Raw genomic sequence first — 18,104 nt, forward strand, 5'->3', positions numbered from 1 at the left:
GCTGACAGCCAAGTGTAGCCGTGGTAAGAATTCACTCCATGGTGCTGAAAAGAAAGCTCTGCAGTTGGGACAATTGTCTTGGCCCTAACAGTTTGTGGGCACCATTTGTCACTGTTATAGTGCAATCAATGTATTGTTTAGTGTTGTGTTGTGTAGTTGCTTTGCTGGCATGCATCTAAAAAATCATATATAGTATATATATCGAGTTTGCCAAACCAAGATTTACATGCTAAAATCGCCATATATATATATATATATATATATATATATATATATATATATATATATATATATATATATATATATATATATATAAAACAGTCAATGTTTCCAGGCCGACAAAGATGGATGTGATTGTGATTTGATGGGGGAGATGTAAAGGGCATTATAATGTGAATGTGATGACAGCGTGCGCAGGTTGATATAAGGCTGCATGGCGATGCTGATAAGATAGCAGAGAGCCAAGCGACCAACATGTCTCCTCCATCCTCACAGATCAAACATGTGACAGGTGTCACTGAAAGCACAGTGTAGGTCATCCACCATTTCACCTATCAGCAGGACAATCTGATTAAGACTGCCTGCCTGCAGTCTCTCCCTCTCCCAAACTCTCTCACCCACTCTCTCTTTCTCATTGTACAACACTACTGCAGACCCACACAAGCAAGCATGCACACGTGTACACACAGGCGAGGGGTGAGAGTGAACAAAGCGTGGACATACAGTACCTTGGGTGTTGTCTAGGTTCAAGGTGGTGGGTGCGGGGATCGTGGTAGGAGCATCTAGATGGAAAACATACAAAATAAAGACATGAATAAGAAATAAAGAAAGTGTGAGAAGCCATTAAGGATGGGGTCATGCAAGTATGGAAGTAGCAGGATTGGGAAAGTGTCAAATCTCTAAGTAACTACTGTAGTACCACTATAGAGATAATGATTTAGGTGCTGTATTGTATGCTGTGTATGTTTTTCCCTCAGGAAGAACGTTGCTTTTCCAGAATTGCCTTCTTCATCTGTAAACTGTGTCAACGCATCATTGATGGCTTTTCTAGTGATAGTGAAGGCAATATCAGAGCATAGATAATGCACAGTGCATGATATCAGGTCATTCCAACCTTACTTAAACCTCTACTCATCAACAATAGGCCAAAACGTTGCCATGAACACATCACATTGAAAATGTTGTATTCTCATACCGTAGTTTGAAAAACAAACTTAAATTGTCCAATATTGCTCATAAACATTCAATGGGTAGTTGGGAACTCATAAATGAACATATTAAGTGATTATTTCCAGTAATTAAGTTAAGCAGTGCATTAAGCAACTCTGGCACACTCCCCTGCAGTTCTTCTGCACCCCTTGCAACAGTAACAGACTGATAGTGTACTGATGATGAGGCCTTTCATAACACCACAAACAAACTAATGAGAATGACAAAATGGAGGCCAATACAGGTATGCAGCGGTGCTAAGAGGCTTGAAAGCTTCCCTGCCACAGGGAATATCTGCCTGCTTTTGGCACAGAGAGAGATAGCGCCGGCCCCTTGCTGGGGACAAGTCACAGCGGGAGAAATTGGCTGGCTGTCTCCATGCCTTTACTGTCTGTGCCCATCAGAAGTCCACAGTAGGGGACCACACACTTCCAAACTAATGATAAAACATCAAGGGCGGCATAATGTCGCTGCTGGGGAAGGAGGGGGAAAGGGGAGGAGAGGTGAGGAAGGGGATATCAGGAACAGATTCTCCGCAAACAATATTTATGGGGGATTTCTTCTTTCTCTGTGACCGAAGGCGGTCTGATAGCTGAAATGTCAGCTATCAGCTACCCTGAGAAATAGGGTATGCAGGCCAGGGATAAGAGGCTGCCACAAAGGCCTGGATGGGATGTGGCACATATAATAGTCTAGCAAACAAGTATTCTCCATGGGCAATTTGCAGGCTGGATGACTTGGCTCCACATTATGATTGCTGAAATTTGAATATATTTGAAGGGGGCATATTTTCAGGGTGCATTTCTATTTGTAAGAAAACTGAAACAACATGGGAGAAATTGTTTAACTATGCCCTCTTAAACAGCTAATTAACATGATTTTTCTTCACCTTTTAGCAATTCTATATACATTGCTTTATATGCACAGTTGCTTCATCATTGGGCAAAGGAGATTTTTGACTCAAACAAATACTCCATAAAGTACTACAGTACAACCATGTCATCAGATGGATTTTTCAAAACACATTAAACTATGTTTTCTCTTGACACTGTATGACTGGGTTATTGATTTGCAGCCTGATGTTTCATCTGTTATTCTGTTCTATGGTGCAGAGATGGGTGATGGCCAGAATCTGTGTGATTCAACACGTTTGTTTTCACAGCAGCCCTTCATCCAACTCAGGGTCAACAGAGCCATATTTGAGCATGCTTTCTGACTAGGCTTGACACACAGATGGCTGCATGGGAATCTTTGACCTCATGGTCATGTAGGAAATCTTTGGGTCAGGGAGTCAACTGCATTACAAACCCTTGAGCAAAATACATAATTGATCTCCTGCCAACAGCCAGTATGTGTGAGTTATCGCACCAGGTCAGCTTTGTACAATGAATAGAGTTTGGTGGGAGACTAGTTGGGAGCCTGTTTTGGACCTGTTTTCTCCCACACTGGATTTAAACCAACCATGGGGCAGCATTCACAGCCTACTGAAAACAACTCAGAACCAGCAGAGGCCAACAAGCTATCTACTTTCTCTCTCACCCTTAGACCAGAATACAACTGACAACTAAACTGTAGACTTGCCCTACACAGAGAGGTCACAATATTTATGTTAGGGATGGAGTGTTTCTTAGTGCAGTGCTAGGCTGAGGGATGATGAGAGTAGAAAACTGTACATTCCCATGCTCAGAAAGTAGCATACATGAATATCTAATATGTCTAGAATGGCACTCACATTGATTCACATACTGTACTCTCCTGTTGCCCTTCAGTAGTTAGGAGTGTTCCTGGTCATCTAGCTTTGACATGGTACAACTACTGTACATAGTCCTCAGACAGATCCACGTTAATGAACATCAGGGACATACTAAGAGCAGCTGTGGATTCCAACACGAGACACTAATGGGCTCCTCCAGGGCCTAATACAAGTAGAAAACAGGATATTGTACACAGAAAAACCCACCCAGCAGTCTCTTCACCTAGAGACCCACCTGCTAATCTGACACATCTGTGGTTCTCATCATGCTTACCCCTAGACGTAGCCATGCTCAGAAACACACACTCGTTAAGCTAGTGTACAGTAGCTAGCATGATTAGTCAGGCAAAACAATCCTCTTATGGACCAACAGCATGGCTTATTTTGTTTGGCATCTAATCCTGTGGAATAATAGAACTGGGAATCTCAAACATAATTAAACAGCATTATTAGCACCTTTTTCAAATCTCCAGTGTCTCATTAATGCTCTAACTAGAAGAATAGAGACTGCACTGATAGCTCTGATAACACCAGATATATGCTGTTTCTAATGTTGAGGTGGTAAAAGATTGCAAAGCTGCACTTAAAATGTAAAATGGGATATTTCACTGTGCAAAAGGCATACAAATAGTTAATTATTCTACAAAGCATGTACAGCTCACACATGCTAGCATGTTTGCTACACCAGCAAACACACATTTTCACCATGGAAATTCATTCATGAGTCTTCTTTGCGTGTACCGTAGTTCGTCCAGTTTATCTCTGTTGAGTAAGGAGCAGGTTGTTCCTTCAAAGAAATTTAGGAAAATGCAATATGGAGACATGAGGAGAGTCTAGATGAAGAGACACCTACTATAGAACTTGATTATGCAAGGGAGAGGAGTAAATCTCCAAATCAAATGGTCAGCTCACATTCCCCATCAAACCAACGTGCGACAACAAGTATGAACGTAAAAGACAAAGCAACATATATCAAAAGATGGTGTGTATGGAAAATGTTTTCTATCCTGGCTGTCTCACTTTCTCACAAGCTCCAAACTGAAGCTAAATCTATTTGGAACGGCTAGATGTGTGATGTTCAAAACCCCAAATAATCATATTCCAAACAAAGGATCCATCTGGAAGCAAGGCTACAGCCTGATTCCCAAACCTCAAATATTTTCCTGTAGATACTGTACTGTGCATTCGGAAAGTTTTCAGACCCGTTTAGGTTTTCCATATTTTGTTACGTTACAGCCTTATTCTAAAATGTATTAAATATATTTTTCTCTCATCAATCTACAAACAATACCCCATAATGACAAAGAAAAAACTGTTTTTTAGAAACATTTGGCACATTTATTTAATACATAAGTATTCAGACCTTTTGCTATGAGAATTGAAATTGAGCTCAGGTGCATCTTTGATTGAAGTCCACCTGTGGTAAATTCAATTGATTGGACATGATTTGGAAAGTCACACACCTGTCTATATAAGGTCCCACAGTTGACAGTGCATGCCAGAGCAAAAATCAAGCCATGAGGTTGAAGGAACTGTCCGCTGAGCACTGAGACAGAATTGTGTCGAGGCACAGATCTGGGAAAGGGTACCAAAAATATTTCTGCAGCATTGAAGGTCTTCAAGAACACAGTGGACTCCATCATTCTTAAATGGAAGAAGTTCGGAACCACCAACCACCGGGCCTCTGTGGAGATGGGAGAAACTTCCAGAAGGACCACCATCTCTGCAGCACTCCACCAATCAGGCCTTTATGGTAGAGTGGCCAGATGGAAGCCCCTCCTCAGTAAAAGACACATGACAGCCTGCTTGGAGTTTGCCAAAAGGCACCTAATGACTCTCAAACCATGAGACAAAAAGATTATCTGGCCTGATGAAACCAAGATTGATCTCTTTGTCCTGAATGCCAAGCTTCACGTCTGGAGGAAACCTGGCACCATACCTCCGGTGAAGCATGGTGGTTGCATCATGCAGTGGGGATGTTTTTCAGCGGCAGGGACTGGGAGACTAGTCAGGATCGAGGGAAATCTGAACGTAGCAAATCACAGAGAGACACTTGATGAAAAACTTCTCAAATAAAATTGTATTGGTCACTTATACATGGTTAGCAGATGTTAATGTGAGTGTAGCAAATGCTTGTGCTTCTAGGTCCAACAGTGCAGTAATATCTAACAAGTAATCTAAAAATGACCAACACCTACCAAATACACACAAATCTGAAGGGGGGAATGAGAATATGTACATATAAGTATATGGATGAGCGATGGCCGAGCGGCATAGGCAAGGTGCAGTAGATGGTATAGCATACAGTATATACATGTGATATGAGTAATGTAAGATACGTAAACATTATTAAAGTGGCAATATTTAGAGTGGCATTGTTTAAAGTGACTAGTGATCAATTTATTAAAGTGTCCAAGGATTGGGTCTCAATACAGTATGTACATGAGATATGAGTAATGTAAGATATGTAGACATTATTAAGGTGGCATTATTTAGAGTGGCATTGTTTAAAGTGACTAGTGATCTATTTATTAAAGTGTCCAGTGATTGGGTCTCAATGTAGGCAGCAGCCTCTCTGAGTTAGTGATTGCTGTTTAGTAGTCTGATGGCCTTGAGACAGAAGCTGTTTCTCAATCTCTCGGTCCCAGCTTTGATGCATCTGTACTGACCTCGCCTTCTGGATGATGGCGGTGTGAACAGGCAGTGGCTCGGGGGGGTTGTCATTGATGATGTTTTTGGCCTTCTTGTGACATCGGGTACTCTAGGTGTCCTGGATGGCAGGTAGTTTGCCCCCGGTGAGGCATTATGCATACCGCATCACCCTCTGGAGAGCCTTGCGGTTGAGGGCAGTGCAGTTGCCGTACCAGGCTGTGATACAGCCCGACAGGATGCTCTCAATTGTGCATCTGTAAAGGTTTGTCAGGGTTTCAGGTTACAAGCCACATTTTTTCAGCCTCCTGAGGTTGAAGAGGCGGTGTTGCTGTCTGTGTGGGTGGACCATTTCAGTTTGTCTGTGATGTGTACGCCAAGGAACTTAAAACTTTCCACCTTCTCCACTGCTGTCCCTTCGATGTGGATAGGGGGGTGCTCCCTCTGCTGTTTCCTGAAGTCCACGATCATCTCCTTTGTTTTGTTGACATTGAGTGAGAGGTTGTTTTCCTGACACCACACCATTGCCCTCACCTCCTCCCTGTAGGCTGTCTCATTGCTGTTGGTGATCAAGCCCACTACTGTTGTGTCGTCTGCAAACTTGATGATTGAGTTGGAGGCGTGCATGGCGCAGTCGTGGGTGAACAGGGAGTACAGGAGAGGGTTGAGCCCACACCACTGAGCACACACCCCAGTGTTGAGGGTCAGCGAAGTGACCTGGGGGCAGTCTGTCAGAAAGTCCAGGACTCAGTTGCACAGGGAGGGGTTGGGACCCAGGGTCTCCAGCTTGATGATGAGCTTGGAGGGTATTATGGTGTTGAATGCTGAGCTGTAGTCAATGAACAGCATTCTTAAATAGGTATTATTTTTGTCCAGATATGATACGGCAGTGTGCAGTGCGATGGTGATTGCATCATCTGTGGACCTGTTGAGGCATTATGGAAACTGAAGTGGGTCTAGGGTGGCCGGTAAGGTGGTGGTGATATGATCCTTGACTAGTCTCTCAAAGCACTTCTCGATGACAGAAGTGAGTGTTGCGGGGCGGTAGTCATTTAGTTCAGTTATCTTTGCCTTCTTGGGTACTGGAACAATGGGTAGCCATTTTGAAGCATATGGGGACAACAGACTGGGATAGGGAGCGATTTAATATGTCAGCTGGTCTCCGCATGCTCTGAGGAAGCGGAGAGGGATGCCGTCTGGGCCAGCAGGCTTGCGAGGGTTAACATGTTAAAATGTTTTACTCGCGTCGGCCACTGAGAAGGAGGGGGGGGGCGCAGTCTTTCTTAATGGGTCACGACAGTGGAACTGTATTATCCTCAAAGCGTGCAAAGAAAGTGTTTAGTTTGCTTGGAAGCGTGACATCGCTATCCGTGACGTGGCTGTTTTTGTTTTGTAGTCCGTGATTTCCTGTAGACCCTGCCACATACGTCTCGTGTCTGGGCCGTTGAATTGCGACTCCACCTTCTCCATGTACCGGCATTTCGCTGGTTTGATTGCCTTGCGGAGGGAATAACTACACTGTTTATATTCAGCCATATCACCAGACCTCTTTCCATGGTTAAATGCGGTGGATCGCACTTTCAGTTTTTCTTGAATGCCGCCATCCATCCACGGTTTCTGGTTAGGGTAGGTTTTCATTGTCACAGTGGGTATGACATCGCCAATGCACTTATTTATAAACATACTCACCAAGTCAGCGTATAGATCAATGTTTTTCCCTGAGGTTGACCAGAACATATTCCAGTCCGCGTGATCAAAACAATTTTGGAGCATGGCTTCCGATTGGTCAGACCAGAGTTGAATGTTTCTCGTCACTGGTACATCCTGTTTGAGTTTCTGCCTATAAGTCGGGACAAGCAAGATTGCGTCGTGGTGGGATTTGCTGAAGGGAGGGCGGGGGAGGGCTTTGTATGCATCGCGGAAGTTAGAGTAGCAGTGGGCGAGAGTATTAGCCCTACCTGTCGTGCAATCAATATCCTGATAAAATGTAGGTAACATTGATCTCAAATGAGCTTTGTTAAATTCCCCAGCTATATTAAATGCAGCCTCCGGGTATATAGTTTCCAGTTTATATAGAGTCCAGTGAAGTTCCTTGAGGGCCGTCTTGGTGTTCACTTGAGTGGGTGGGGCATGTACACAGCTGTGACTATAACTGATGAGAGTGCTGAGGTCCAAAGTGTTCAGGACCTCAGACTGGGGTGAAGGTTCACCTACCAACAGGACAACGCCCCTAAGCACACAGCCAAGACAACGCAGGAGTGGCTTCGGACAAGTCTCTGAATGTCCTTGTGTGGTCTAGGCAGAGCCCGGACTTGAACCTGATCGAACATCTCTGAAGATAATTGTGCAACGACGCTCCCCATCCAACCTGACAGAGCTTGAGTGGATCTGCAGAGAAGAATGGGAGATACTCCCCAAATACAGGTGTGTCAAGCTTGTAGCGCTTACTTTTTAATACATTTCCAAAAATGTATAAAAAACTGTTTTTGCTTTGTCATCATGGGGTATTGTGTGTAGATTGATGAGGGGGAAAAAACGATTGAATACATTTTATAATAAGGCTGTAACGTAACAAAATGTGTAAAAGTCAAGGGGTCTGAATACTTTCCAAAGGCACTGTATCTGTATGACAGTGACATTAGAGAGGGAGTTTGAATCATGCCTCTAATGGATGAGAGTGGATAGTGTGCCAATTACGAGTTCAGTCATAGGATGAAACCCTTAATAGGCCTGGACTGTTATTTAATAGCACGTGCCATCCGTTTGATGGGAGACAAATTACTAGAGGACTCAGAGGGACAAACAGATGTCACCATCTGCCTGAGAGCACTTACAGAAATACAATCTCAGAGTGGCATTGCTATAAGTGCCATAGTAGCCTAAGTCAGAGAGCCATACATGTTAGAGTGAGGATTTTCTGTCAGTGTTAGTCAGAATAAATCTGTTAGTCAGAGCCATCTGTTACTATGTTACAGTGTGTCAGTGATATGGTTTCTGTGACGTATTCACCTCGAGAAACCTGTAATCAGTGAACTGACTCATGAGAAGCTTCAATGGAAAATTTAGCAAATTCCAATGAGTGGTTAAGATGACCTAATGGCAACAAATCTACTAGACACATCTGTACACGCTGTGAACATGACAACCTGTATCAGCAATACAGACCGCCTTGCCTGGACTCATCTCCAAATATAGATAGAATCACAGAACAAACTACAGGCGACAGTAGCCACGACGCCCCGTATAACAGTACGTACCGTATACAAAGAGGATGTAGTCATCGTAGGCCTCTCCCACGGCGTTGGAGGCCACACAGCGGTACGTGCCGTTGTACGACTTGTTGAGGTTTTCGATGAAGAGGTCAGAGCCGGTGATCACGGTGTGAGACGGCACATCATCATCCACTCTGAGCCAGCTGATCTGATGGGGCCTGGAGGACACAAATACCAACCACATCAGAAAGACCCTGCACGACCCCCGTCAATAGACAAAATCTCACTCTAAAGGTCAGAACTCAGATCAGTGTGGGAGAGCCATTGGCAGGTTCCGTCTAATGATGTATTATACACAGAACACACTACCAATTGGTAACATTTAAATGCTACAATGCATTGGAAAGGTTAGGGGAGTGCTTTGGCTGACAGAAAGGGGATATAGGACGCCTGGAAGTGTCATGTAGCTGTCTATGCTGGTATTTTTAAGGACAGAGTGCTGTACTGTTAACTAGTATTACATGATATGTGTGGATGGATGGATACTCACTGTGGTTTGCCTTTTGCTATGCACGTCAGCTCTAGATTCTCTCCCTCTCTCGTTAAACCTTCAGGGAATGCCTGAACAATCTTCACTTCTGGTTGATCTGAAAGTAGGCAGATGGTATTTTCACATACACATTGTCTACAAGCAGTACACACTTTCTAATTCATATCATACTCACAGCTATAGCAATGTCAACATATCTCAACCTGATTCATGCTTTTAGTCACTCTATAAAAAGGCTGTATACTGTATATTCAAACCAGTGAAAGAGACATTTGTCAGTGAGCTATAATATAATAATAAATATAACATATACAGACAGGTTTCTCAAAATCAACTTCTAGTCATGCACGGATACATGTAGGTGGTCGCGGGAATTGAACCCACTAGCTGGGCATTACTAACACCAAGCTCTACCAACTGAGCTACAAAGGACCATGCTATAATGCATTGGGGAGTTTAGAGGAGTGCTTTGACTGGCTACGATAGTGTCATCACACCATTACTTATATTATTACTCTTGTTTGACCAGTATATTTTCAGCTCAACTCCATCGACTAAGGCTTTGAGTGGAATAGGACTACATAATCCTAGCTATCAAAGGAACATAGCCCCATGGTTAAACAGAGAAAAGGGCTATGTGTTCAGACAATCTATCTAACCTTAAAGTAAAATAGATCTTTTTTCTTTCTCTTATCTATGTTAGCAGAAGATTGCCAAAATGTCAAGCGGTTCTAGTTGAGCTTTCCCTTTAGCCTAGAAAGGTTAGGCAAAGCACTCGTCTCTTTTAATAAATGAATATTCTACATAGACTACCAAAGGTTAGCGTAACCTTTCTCTGATGATCTACACTGTGTAAGGACGGCTGTTCTACCTCTTCAACCAATAAAACGTTTGAGGAAATAGCAAATCACATTTGACACAAGTCTAGAGCAAAGGTAACTTTTACCTGGAGGTGATTATATTATATTCCAGGAGATGTATTCTAAAGCCAATCACTAACTCTGGACTGCCAGGTATTTGAACTAGATACAGAATTGATGATCTAATTCATTCATATGGAGTGCCTTCAGAAGGTATTCATACCCCTTGACTTATTCCTCATTTTGTTGCATTACAGCATGATAATTGTAGAAAACAAATCTAAAAACATGTTTTCAGTTTGACATTATGGGGTATTGTGTGTAGATGGGTGAAAAAAAGGCTGTAACACAACAAAATGTGGAATAAGTCAAAGGGTATGAATACTTTCTGAAGGCACTGTACCCCCCTCTGTGATAGCCTTCGGGACTGCGAGAGTCAATAACATTCTATTTCCAGGCCATGCCTGCTTCACTTCCAGGTCACTCACATAGCACTTCCAGGTATCTCTGTGCCCGGAGGTCCTTCACGGCTGGGTGGTCGATGATGCAGCTGACTGGCGCTCCGTCGTCCTCCTTGGACACGGTGAGTCTCAGCCTACTGGTGACTGTGAACATCCCGTCGTAGGTCTCATCCACCGTCATCTTACCTAGGAACAATAAAATACACACAGGTGTGAGGGAAACCAACGTCTATAGAGATGTCTTAACTCACAACAGATGATCAGATTATTCACATTACCACAACATCTTCCACAACAAAAATATTTAATTTTACACTGCATTATGTGTGCAGTCGAGCTAAACACAAGGTGACTTTGACCACCTTTTACACCTTAAAATCATTACATTTACAAGCCTACTTGATGTAGTTTAAAAACCCAAAGATTCTTATTGAATCCAGAGTGAGGTAGAAATGATGTGGTTGTGGTTTGATAATGAGTGTGTGTCTATGCAGCAGCCTGGAGACTGAGTGGGGTTCTGTTCTGTGGTGTCTAGGCTAACCCCTGCAGTAATCAGCTGCCCTCCAGGTTCCTACATGTGTCTGGCTGTCAGAGGGGCATTCATTTAGAGAGCATTACAATGCCACAGGGGCAGCGCGTTAGCCATAGTGCTGAGTGTGATGGTTTACTCGCACTTAATGAAGTGAGAATATAATTACAGGGCCTTCTGTGACCTGCAGCACACTTCCATCTTCACCAGCCGACCAGCCAGTCACAGGGGAGCACGTCTAGGGCTCAGATAGGGCATCACACTGCTGCTCCAACACACACTGACCACATACACTAACATGCACATTGCTATATAGCTATTAACCCCATGACACTTAGATAGGGAAAACTCCTGAGAGATGGTTGCTGAAAAACAACCCTAGAGAAAGGTTCTTTCTAGTGGTTTGCTCTGCAAATATTCAGTAATAATCGTAGCCAGAAAAAAACATTGATTTAGGCCCCTGTTTTTATGTGTTTTCAGATGATCTATTCTTAGTTGTTGACAATTCAATAAGTATATCAGCAACTTGTGACTTGGATTTCAACGTAAACCTGATCCACTTGGAACAGACGTCAATTCAACGTCTATTCCACGTTGGTTCAACGTCATTTCATTAATATGACATGGAAACAACATTGATTAAACCAGTGTGTGCCAAGTGGGGAGCTTCATAAGCAAATGAATTGCTTATGAGAGTATTTGTTTATGAGAGTCATAATGAGAAGTGAGCTGTGTTTCCATAGGTGCTAAAGGATGTGTAACGAGTGTGCTGCAATGACGGGAAACAAGTACAGGGAGTGAGTGTTTTCATAAATAAATACATCAAAAATAAACACGAAACACAAACAACGCACCGACATGAAACAGAGTCAATAACACCTGAGGAAAAAACCAAGGTGAGTGAACAGATATAGGGAAGATAATCAAGGAGGTGATGGAGTCCAGGTGAGTGTCATGAGGCGCAGGTGCACGAGGTGATGGTGACAGGTGTGCGGGATAATCAGCAGCCTGATGACCTAGAGGCCGGGGAGGGAGTATACGTGACAGGACATGACTTCCTGGTACGCCCACGTCCGTCCTCTGCCAGTCTGGATTAGCCTCTGTTCAACATGGTGGCATTTCACTAATCTAACGAGCCTACCTGCCTGCCTAACGTAACCACACCAGCCCAGCCTACCACAGAGGATGCAAGATCTCAAAAACACAAATTGACTTCCACTTCTGTAACACTGGAGGTGCAGCTTTATCTTATATTCGCTCAGTCTAAATATCGAGTATGCCCAGCAAGCCAAATGAGTCCTCTCTATTCTAATAAATACATGTATATAATTTGACAACAGAGATATCCAGTCCCTATGCAGATAGGATCAGGCTGAAATGAATTGTCCCTCTTGCTGTAGGGTATGGATAGGCTGAATAATAGATGGATCTTCTTTAACAAATGTGAAGCAATAAGGCACCACACCATAGTACCATACACTATTGCACCTCTCTCCAGGAGCCTACAGCTGGCTTGAGGCATTCAAATAAAGTATTTTCACAAAACTACTTAGCAATTCATTTAGCAATTAATAGTGTCAAATATAATAAGCAAGGTTCATAAGTGTTTTTAGTGTGGAGAGTACAAGGCTTTCAAACCGTTGAATCAGAAGTCTGATCAACCAAAAGACGTGATCAACAGAAGCAAACGTGTTGCTGGTGTGTGAGCTGTGGTCCTTCAGCAGCAGGTAGCGGATGCTCTCAGTAGGCAGGGTCCAGATTTACAGGCTGTTGCCGGGCAGATTCCATAGCAACTCCCTGCTATCTGGCGATGACACAGGTTTATGAGTGTATTAAACCAGTAGAGACATTGGGCGCCTCAGTGATGTACTATAGGGATGTACTGTAGCCTACACACTGTTCTGTTACAGCTAGGCTGGGGAGACTGTAGTGAGTGGGTGGTGAACAGTTGGGAGTTCATTTGAAGCCATTTATCTAGTCACTGCAAAAGGCAAACTACAAGTTCAGCACAGCACTAAAATGCTCTGCTTCTTTGGTAACTGTTGTAATGTGGCTAAGTTAAGTTAACGCAGTCCTTTATGAATAGGTACTACTCAATGTCAATGCTATACCTAGTTCAATTTGAACAACTGAAATATTGATGTCCGTACTCACTCTTTAGTCCCTGAACAGATCAGTAGATATAGCATATTGTGATGAGTGTGAAACCAAGTCCTGAATGTAAAAGGAGACTTTGTAGTCTGCAGTTTCCAGTACGATGCTGTGGAGAGTTAAAGCTGCCTGGCTGGGGTTATATCTGAATGATATCTGAGGGAAAGTGGAGGAGGCTGATATTCCTCTGACCTGTCAGCTCCTGCTCTCCTTTCATCCATCTGATGGAGGCGGCAGGCTTGCTGCCCATGGCTGTACAGGTGAGCTCTGTCTCGTTCCCCTCACTGACCACATCCTCTTGGGAATCCATGATTGGACTGCCTGGTGGGACTGACAGACACACATCAAGAGCTTCAGATATATATGTACAGACGGACACACATATATACAGAAGCACACATGTACACATGTACACACAAACACACACACACGTATGTATGCACAAAGGAATGCACACACAAACATGCATGCCATCTCCCTCACTTGCATGCACATCAACACATAATGTCCTGTTCCACTATGCTTTACACTACAATTTCCTGTTCCACTATGCTATAGGCTATAATGTCCTGTTCCACTATGCTATAGGCTATAATGTCCTGTTCCACTATGCTATAGGCTATAATGTCCTGTTCCACTATGCTATAGGCTATAATGTCCTGTTCCACTATGCTATAGGCTATAATGTCCTGTTACACTATGCTACAGACAATAATGTCCTGTTCCACTATGCTATAGGCTATAATGTCCTGTTACACTATGCTACAGACAATAATGTCCTGTTCCACTATGCTATATGCTATAATGTCCTGTTCCACTATGCTACAGACAATAATGTCCTGTTCCACTATGCTATAGGCTATAATGTCCTGTCCCACTATGCTATAGGCTATAATGTCCTGTTCCACTATGCTATAGGCTTTAATGTCCTGTTCCACTATGCTACAGACAATAATGTCCTGTTCCACTATGCTATAGGCTTTAATGTCCTGTTCCACTATGCTATAGGCTATAATGTCCTGTTCCACTATGCTATATGCTTTAATGTCCTGTTCCACTATGCTATAGGCTATAATGTCCTGTTCCACTATGCTATATGCTATAATGTCCTGTTCCACTATGCTATAGGCTATAATGTCCTGTTCCACTATGCTATAGGCTATAATGTCCTGTTCCACTATGCTATAGGCTATTATGTTCTGTTTCACTATGCTATAGGCTATAATGTCCTGTTCCACTATGTTATAGGCTTTAATGTCCTGTTCCACTATGCTATAGGCTATAATGTCCTGTTCCACTATGCTATATGCTTTAATGTCGTGTTCCACTATGCTACAGACAATAATGTCCTGTTCCACTATGCTATAGGCTATAATGTTCTGTTCCACTATGCTATATGCTATTATGTTCTGTTCCACTATGCTATATGCTATTATGTTCTGTTTCACTATGCTATATGCTATTATGTTCTGTTTCACTATGCTATAGGCTATAATGTCCTGTTCCCAGGACGGAAAGAAAACATATATATTAGCATGACCAATGAACACAAGCTAAGCATGTCCAACCTTGATTATTTCCTCCGCTGATCTACATTTCTCATTGAAGTACAAGAACCTCCACTGTCTTTCACATAGAGAAACTGCCTGCCTGAGACGCTTGGAGAAAACTCTCAAATATATGTTGTTTCAAGAGCTATTCAATATCACCGTTAGTTCACACTTTTTGCTTCTAGATTTAATTTCTAAAACTAGAGTAATTACTTTGAAGTGTACTTAATTCATTTTCAATCCCCCAGGATGTCTGCATGTATAATACAGCTCTAGTGTTAGTGTCATTTCACGCCGTAGCTCCACTGTTTGTCACAGCTGACTCTCAATAGGGAACTATTTAGAGCAGCCAAGTTAACATTCAGTTGGATTCACACAGTCAACAGTCAGAAGTCAACACAGCTGCCAAAAACAAGCCAGTCTGAGATAGATCTATTCTGTTATCCATAGCAGCATCTGTTCCTATTCATTACCATGCTATTGAGCACTGTAAGAGCCTAATTGGCTGACATTTTGTTACAGTGGGACTCAATATAACAAGATGAATCAAGAAAATACATAAATTAAAACAATTGTATATTCACAGTTTATATAGGATGTGTGAGAGTGTGGTAGAACGCAATGTCTAACTTATGAATATGGCACAGTGGTGGTTGGTGCTGTTTAAGATGAGGGAGGACGATCATTTTTTTTAATGAGCATGGCCCTCTTTCTATTACAGCATATCAGATGTTGGACAAATGCAGGTATGTTTATCCCCTTCGTTCCACTTGCGTCCGTTCAAGAAATGTTTTTCAGCAGAATCGAACGAATCAGTACACAGTCATGCAATCTCCATAGACAAACATTGGCAGTAGAATGTTGTAACTGAAGAGCTCAGTGACTTTCAACTTGGCACCGTCATAAGATGCCACCTTTCCAAAAAGTCACATTTCTGCCCTGCTAGAGCTCCCTGTAAGTGCTGTTATAGTGAAGTGGAAACGTCTAGGAGCAACAACGGCTCAGCCGCGAAGTGGTAGGCCACACAAGTGGTAGATGTGTAAAAATCGTCTGTCCTCGGTTGCAACACTCACTACCGAGTTCCAAACTGCCTCTGGAAGCAACGTCAGCACAATAACTGTTCGTCGGGAGCTTAATGAAATTGGTTTCCATGGCTGAGTAGACGCACACAAGCCTAAGATCACCATGCGCAATGCCAAGCATCAGCTAGAGTGGTTTAAAGCTTGCCGCCATTGGACTCTGGAGCAGTGAAAATGCGCTCTCTGGAGTGATGAATGACGCTTCACCATTTGGTAGTCCGACGAGCGAATCTAGATTTGGCGGATGCCAGGAGAACGCTACCTGCCCGAATGCTAGTGCCAACTGTAACGTTTGGTGAAGGAGGAATAATGGTCTGGAGCTGTTTTTCATTTCAAGGCCCCTTACAATGACAATGACATTCTAGACGATTCTGTCCTTCCAACTTTGAAGCACCAGTTTGGGGAAGGCCCTTTCCTGTTTCAGCATGACAAGCTGCCAGTTAAGGACTTGTGAGGTGTCTGTTTCTCAAACTAGACACTCTAATGTACTTGTCCTCTTGCTCAGTTGTGCACCGGGGCCTCCCACTCCTCTTTCTATTCTGGTTAGAGACAGTTTGCTCTGTTCTGTGAAGGGAGTAGTACACAGCGCTGTACGAGATCTTCAGTTTCTTGGCAATTTCTCGCATGGAATAGCCTTCATTTCTCAGAACAAGAATAGACTGATGAGTTTCAGAAGAAAGTTCTTTGTTTCTCGCCATTTTGAGCCTGTAATCGAACCCACAAATGCTGATGCTCCAGATACTCAACATGTCTAATGATATGGTTCTCAATCAGAGGCAGGTGTTAGTCATTGTCTCTGATTGGGAACCATATTTAGGTAGCCTGTTTGGTGTTGGGGTTTGTGGGTGATTGTTCCTGTCTTTGTGTTTGTTACACCAGATAGGGCTGGTTTCGGTTTTTTCACGGTGTCTTGTTTTGTTTGTATATTGTTCTATTTTCATCTTTATTAAAGATGTATCACAATAACCACGCTGCGTTTTGGTCTGCCTCTCCTTCAACAGAAGAATCCCGTGACAGAATCACCCACCAACCAAGGTCCAAGCGGCGTGGTAAAGGACAGCGACGACAGCAGTGGCAACAACAGTGGCCAGCATCACAGGACTCCTGGACATGGGAGGAGATATTGAACGGAGAGGGACGCTGGGCACAGGCTGGGGAATATCGCCGCCCCAAAGCAGACCTGGAGGCAGCGAAAGCTGAGCGGCGGCGATATGAGGAGGCAGCACAGCAGCGCGACAGGTACAAGAGGCAGCCCCCAATTCTTTTGGGGGGGGTGGCACACGATGTGTGGGGCTAAGCCAGGTAGCAGACCTGAGCTCACTCCTCGTGCTTATTATAAGCAGTGCGTTACCGGTCAGGCACCATGTTATGCGGTTAAGTGCACGGTGTCGCCAGTACGTGCCCATAGCCCGGGGCGCTATAGGGCAGCCCCCCGAGAGTGTCATGCGAGTGTGGGCATCCAGCCAGGGCGTATGGTGCCTGCACAGCGTGTCTGGTCACCGGTACGCCTTTTCGGGCCAGGGTATCCTGCGCCGGCTCTGCGTGCTGTGTCTCCGGGGCGCTGGGAGGGTGCAGTGCGTCCTATGCATGCGCTCCGCTCATGCCGGGCAAATGTGGGAGTGGAGCCTAAGGGAGAGGTGCATGTAGTAGGCACTAGATCTCCCGTGCTTACCCACAGCCCGGTTCAACCTGTGCCTGCACTCTGGAGGGTCCGGGCTAGAGTAGTGATCCAGCCTAGGGGAGTGGTGCCAAGGCTGCGCACCAGAGCTTCAGTGCTCCCCCACAGCCCGGTCCTTCAGGTGCCTCCTAACACCAAGCCGCCTGGAGGTCTCCCCAGCCTGGTGGGTCCTGTGGCAGCCCCACGCACCAGGCTGTCTCTGTCTCTTCCCTACAGGTGTTCCCGCCTGTCCGGCGCTGCCGGAGTCTGAGGCGCCAGAGCCCCTCAGCCCAAAGACACCAGAGCTTCCGCCCCTCTGTCCCGAGCTGCCCCTCTGTCCAGTGGGGTCATTTAGAAGGGTTGCCGTGGTTAGGAAGCCACGGAGGTGGACAATGAGGCGGACTAATGGGGTCCATGTCCCGCGCCAGAGCAGCCACCGCAGAC

The 18,104-nt window shown here is 44.1% G+C and overlaps 1 protein-coding gene across 3 annotated transcripts in view; it reads right to left on the reverse strand.

The window, feature by feature from the left end:
* LOC123992712 (cell adhesion molecule 1-like) overlaps nucleotides 1–18,104 on the reverse strand; it is a 176,435-nt gene that overhangs the window by 25,468 nt on the left and 132,863 nt on the right. For 2 of the 3 annotated variants that reach the window (XM_046294151.1, XM_046294150.1), the window contains 5 exons: nucleotides 13,567–13,704; nucleotides 10,722–10,880; nucleotides 9,374–9,470; nucleotides 8,869–9,041; nucleotides 729–782 (listed from right to left, as the gene is read on the reverse strand). In XM_046294151.1, coding sequence (XP_046150107.1) covers nucleotides 729–782; nucleotides 8,869–9,041; nucleotides 9,374–9,470; nucleotides 10,722–10,880; nucleotides 13,567–13,704 — 621 coding nt within the window. The remainder of the gene's footprint in view (nucleotides 1–728; nucleotides 783–8,868; nucleotides 9,042–9,373; nucleotides 9,471–10,721; nucleotides 10,881–13,566; nucleotides 13,705–18,104) is intronic. The other variant, XM_046294152.1, reaches the window with a different exon arrangement.

The sequence above is a fragment of the Oncorhynchus gorbuscha genome, linkage group LG13 (assembly GCF_021184085.1).
Source record: "Oncorhynchus gorbuscha isolate QuinsamMale2020 ecotype Even-year linkage group LG13, OgorEven_v1.0, whole genome shotgun sequence".
Lineage (NCBI taxonomy): Eukaryota > Metazoa > Chordata > Actinopteri > Salmoniformes > Salmonidae > Oncorhynchus > Oncorhynchus gorbuscha.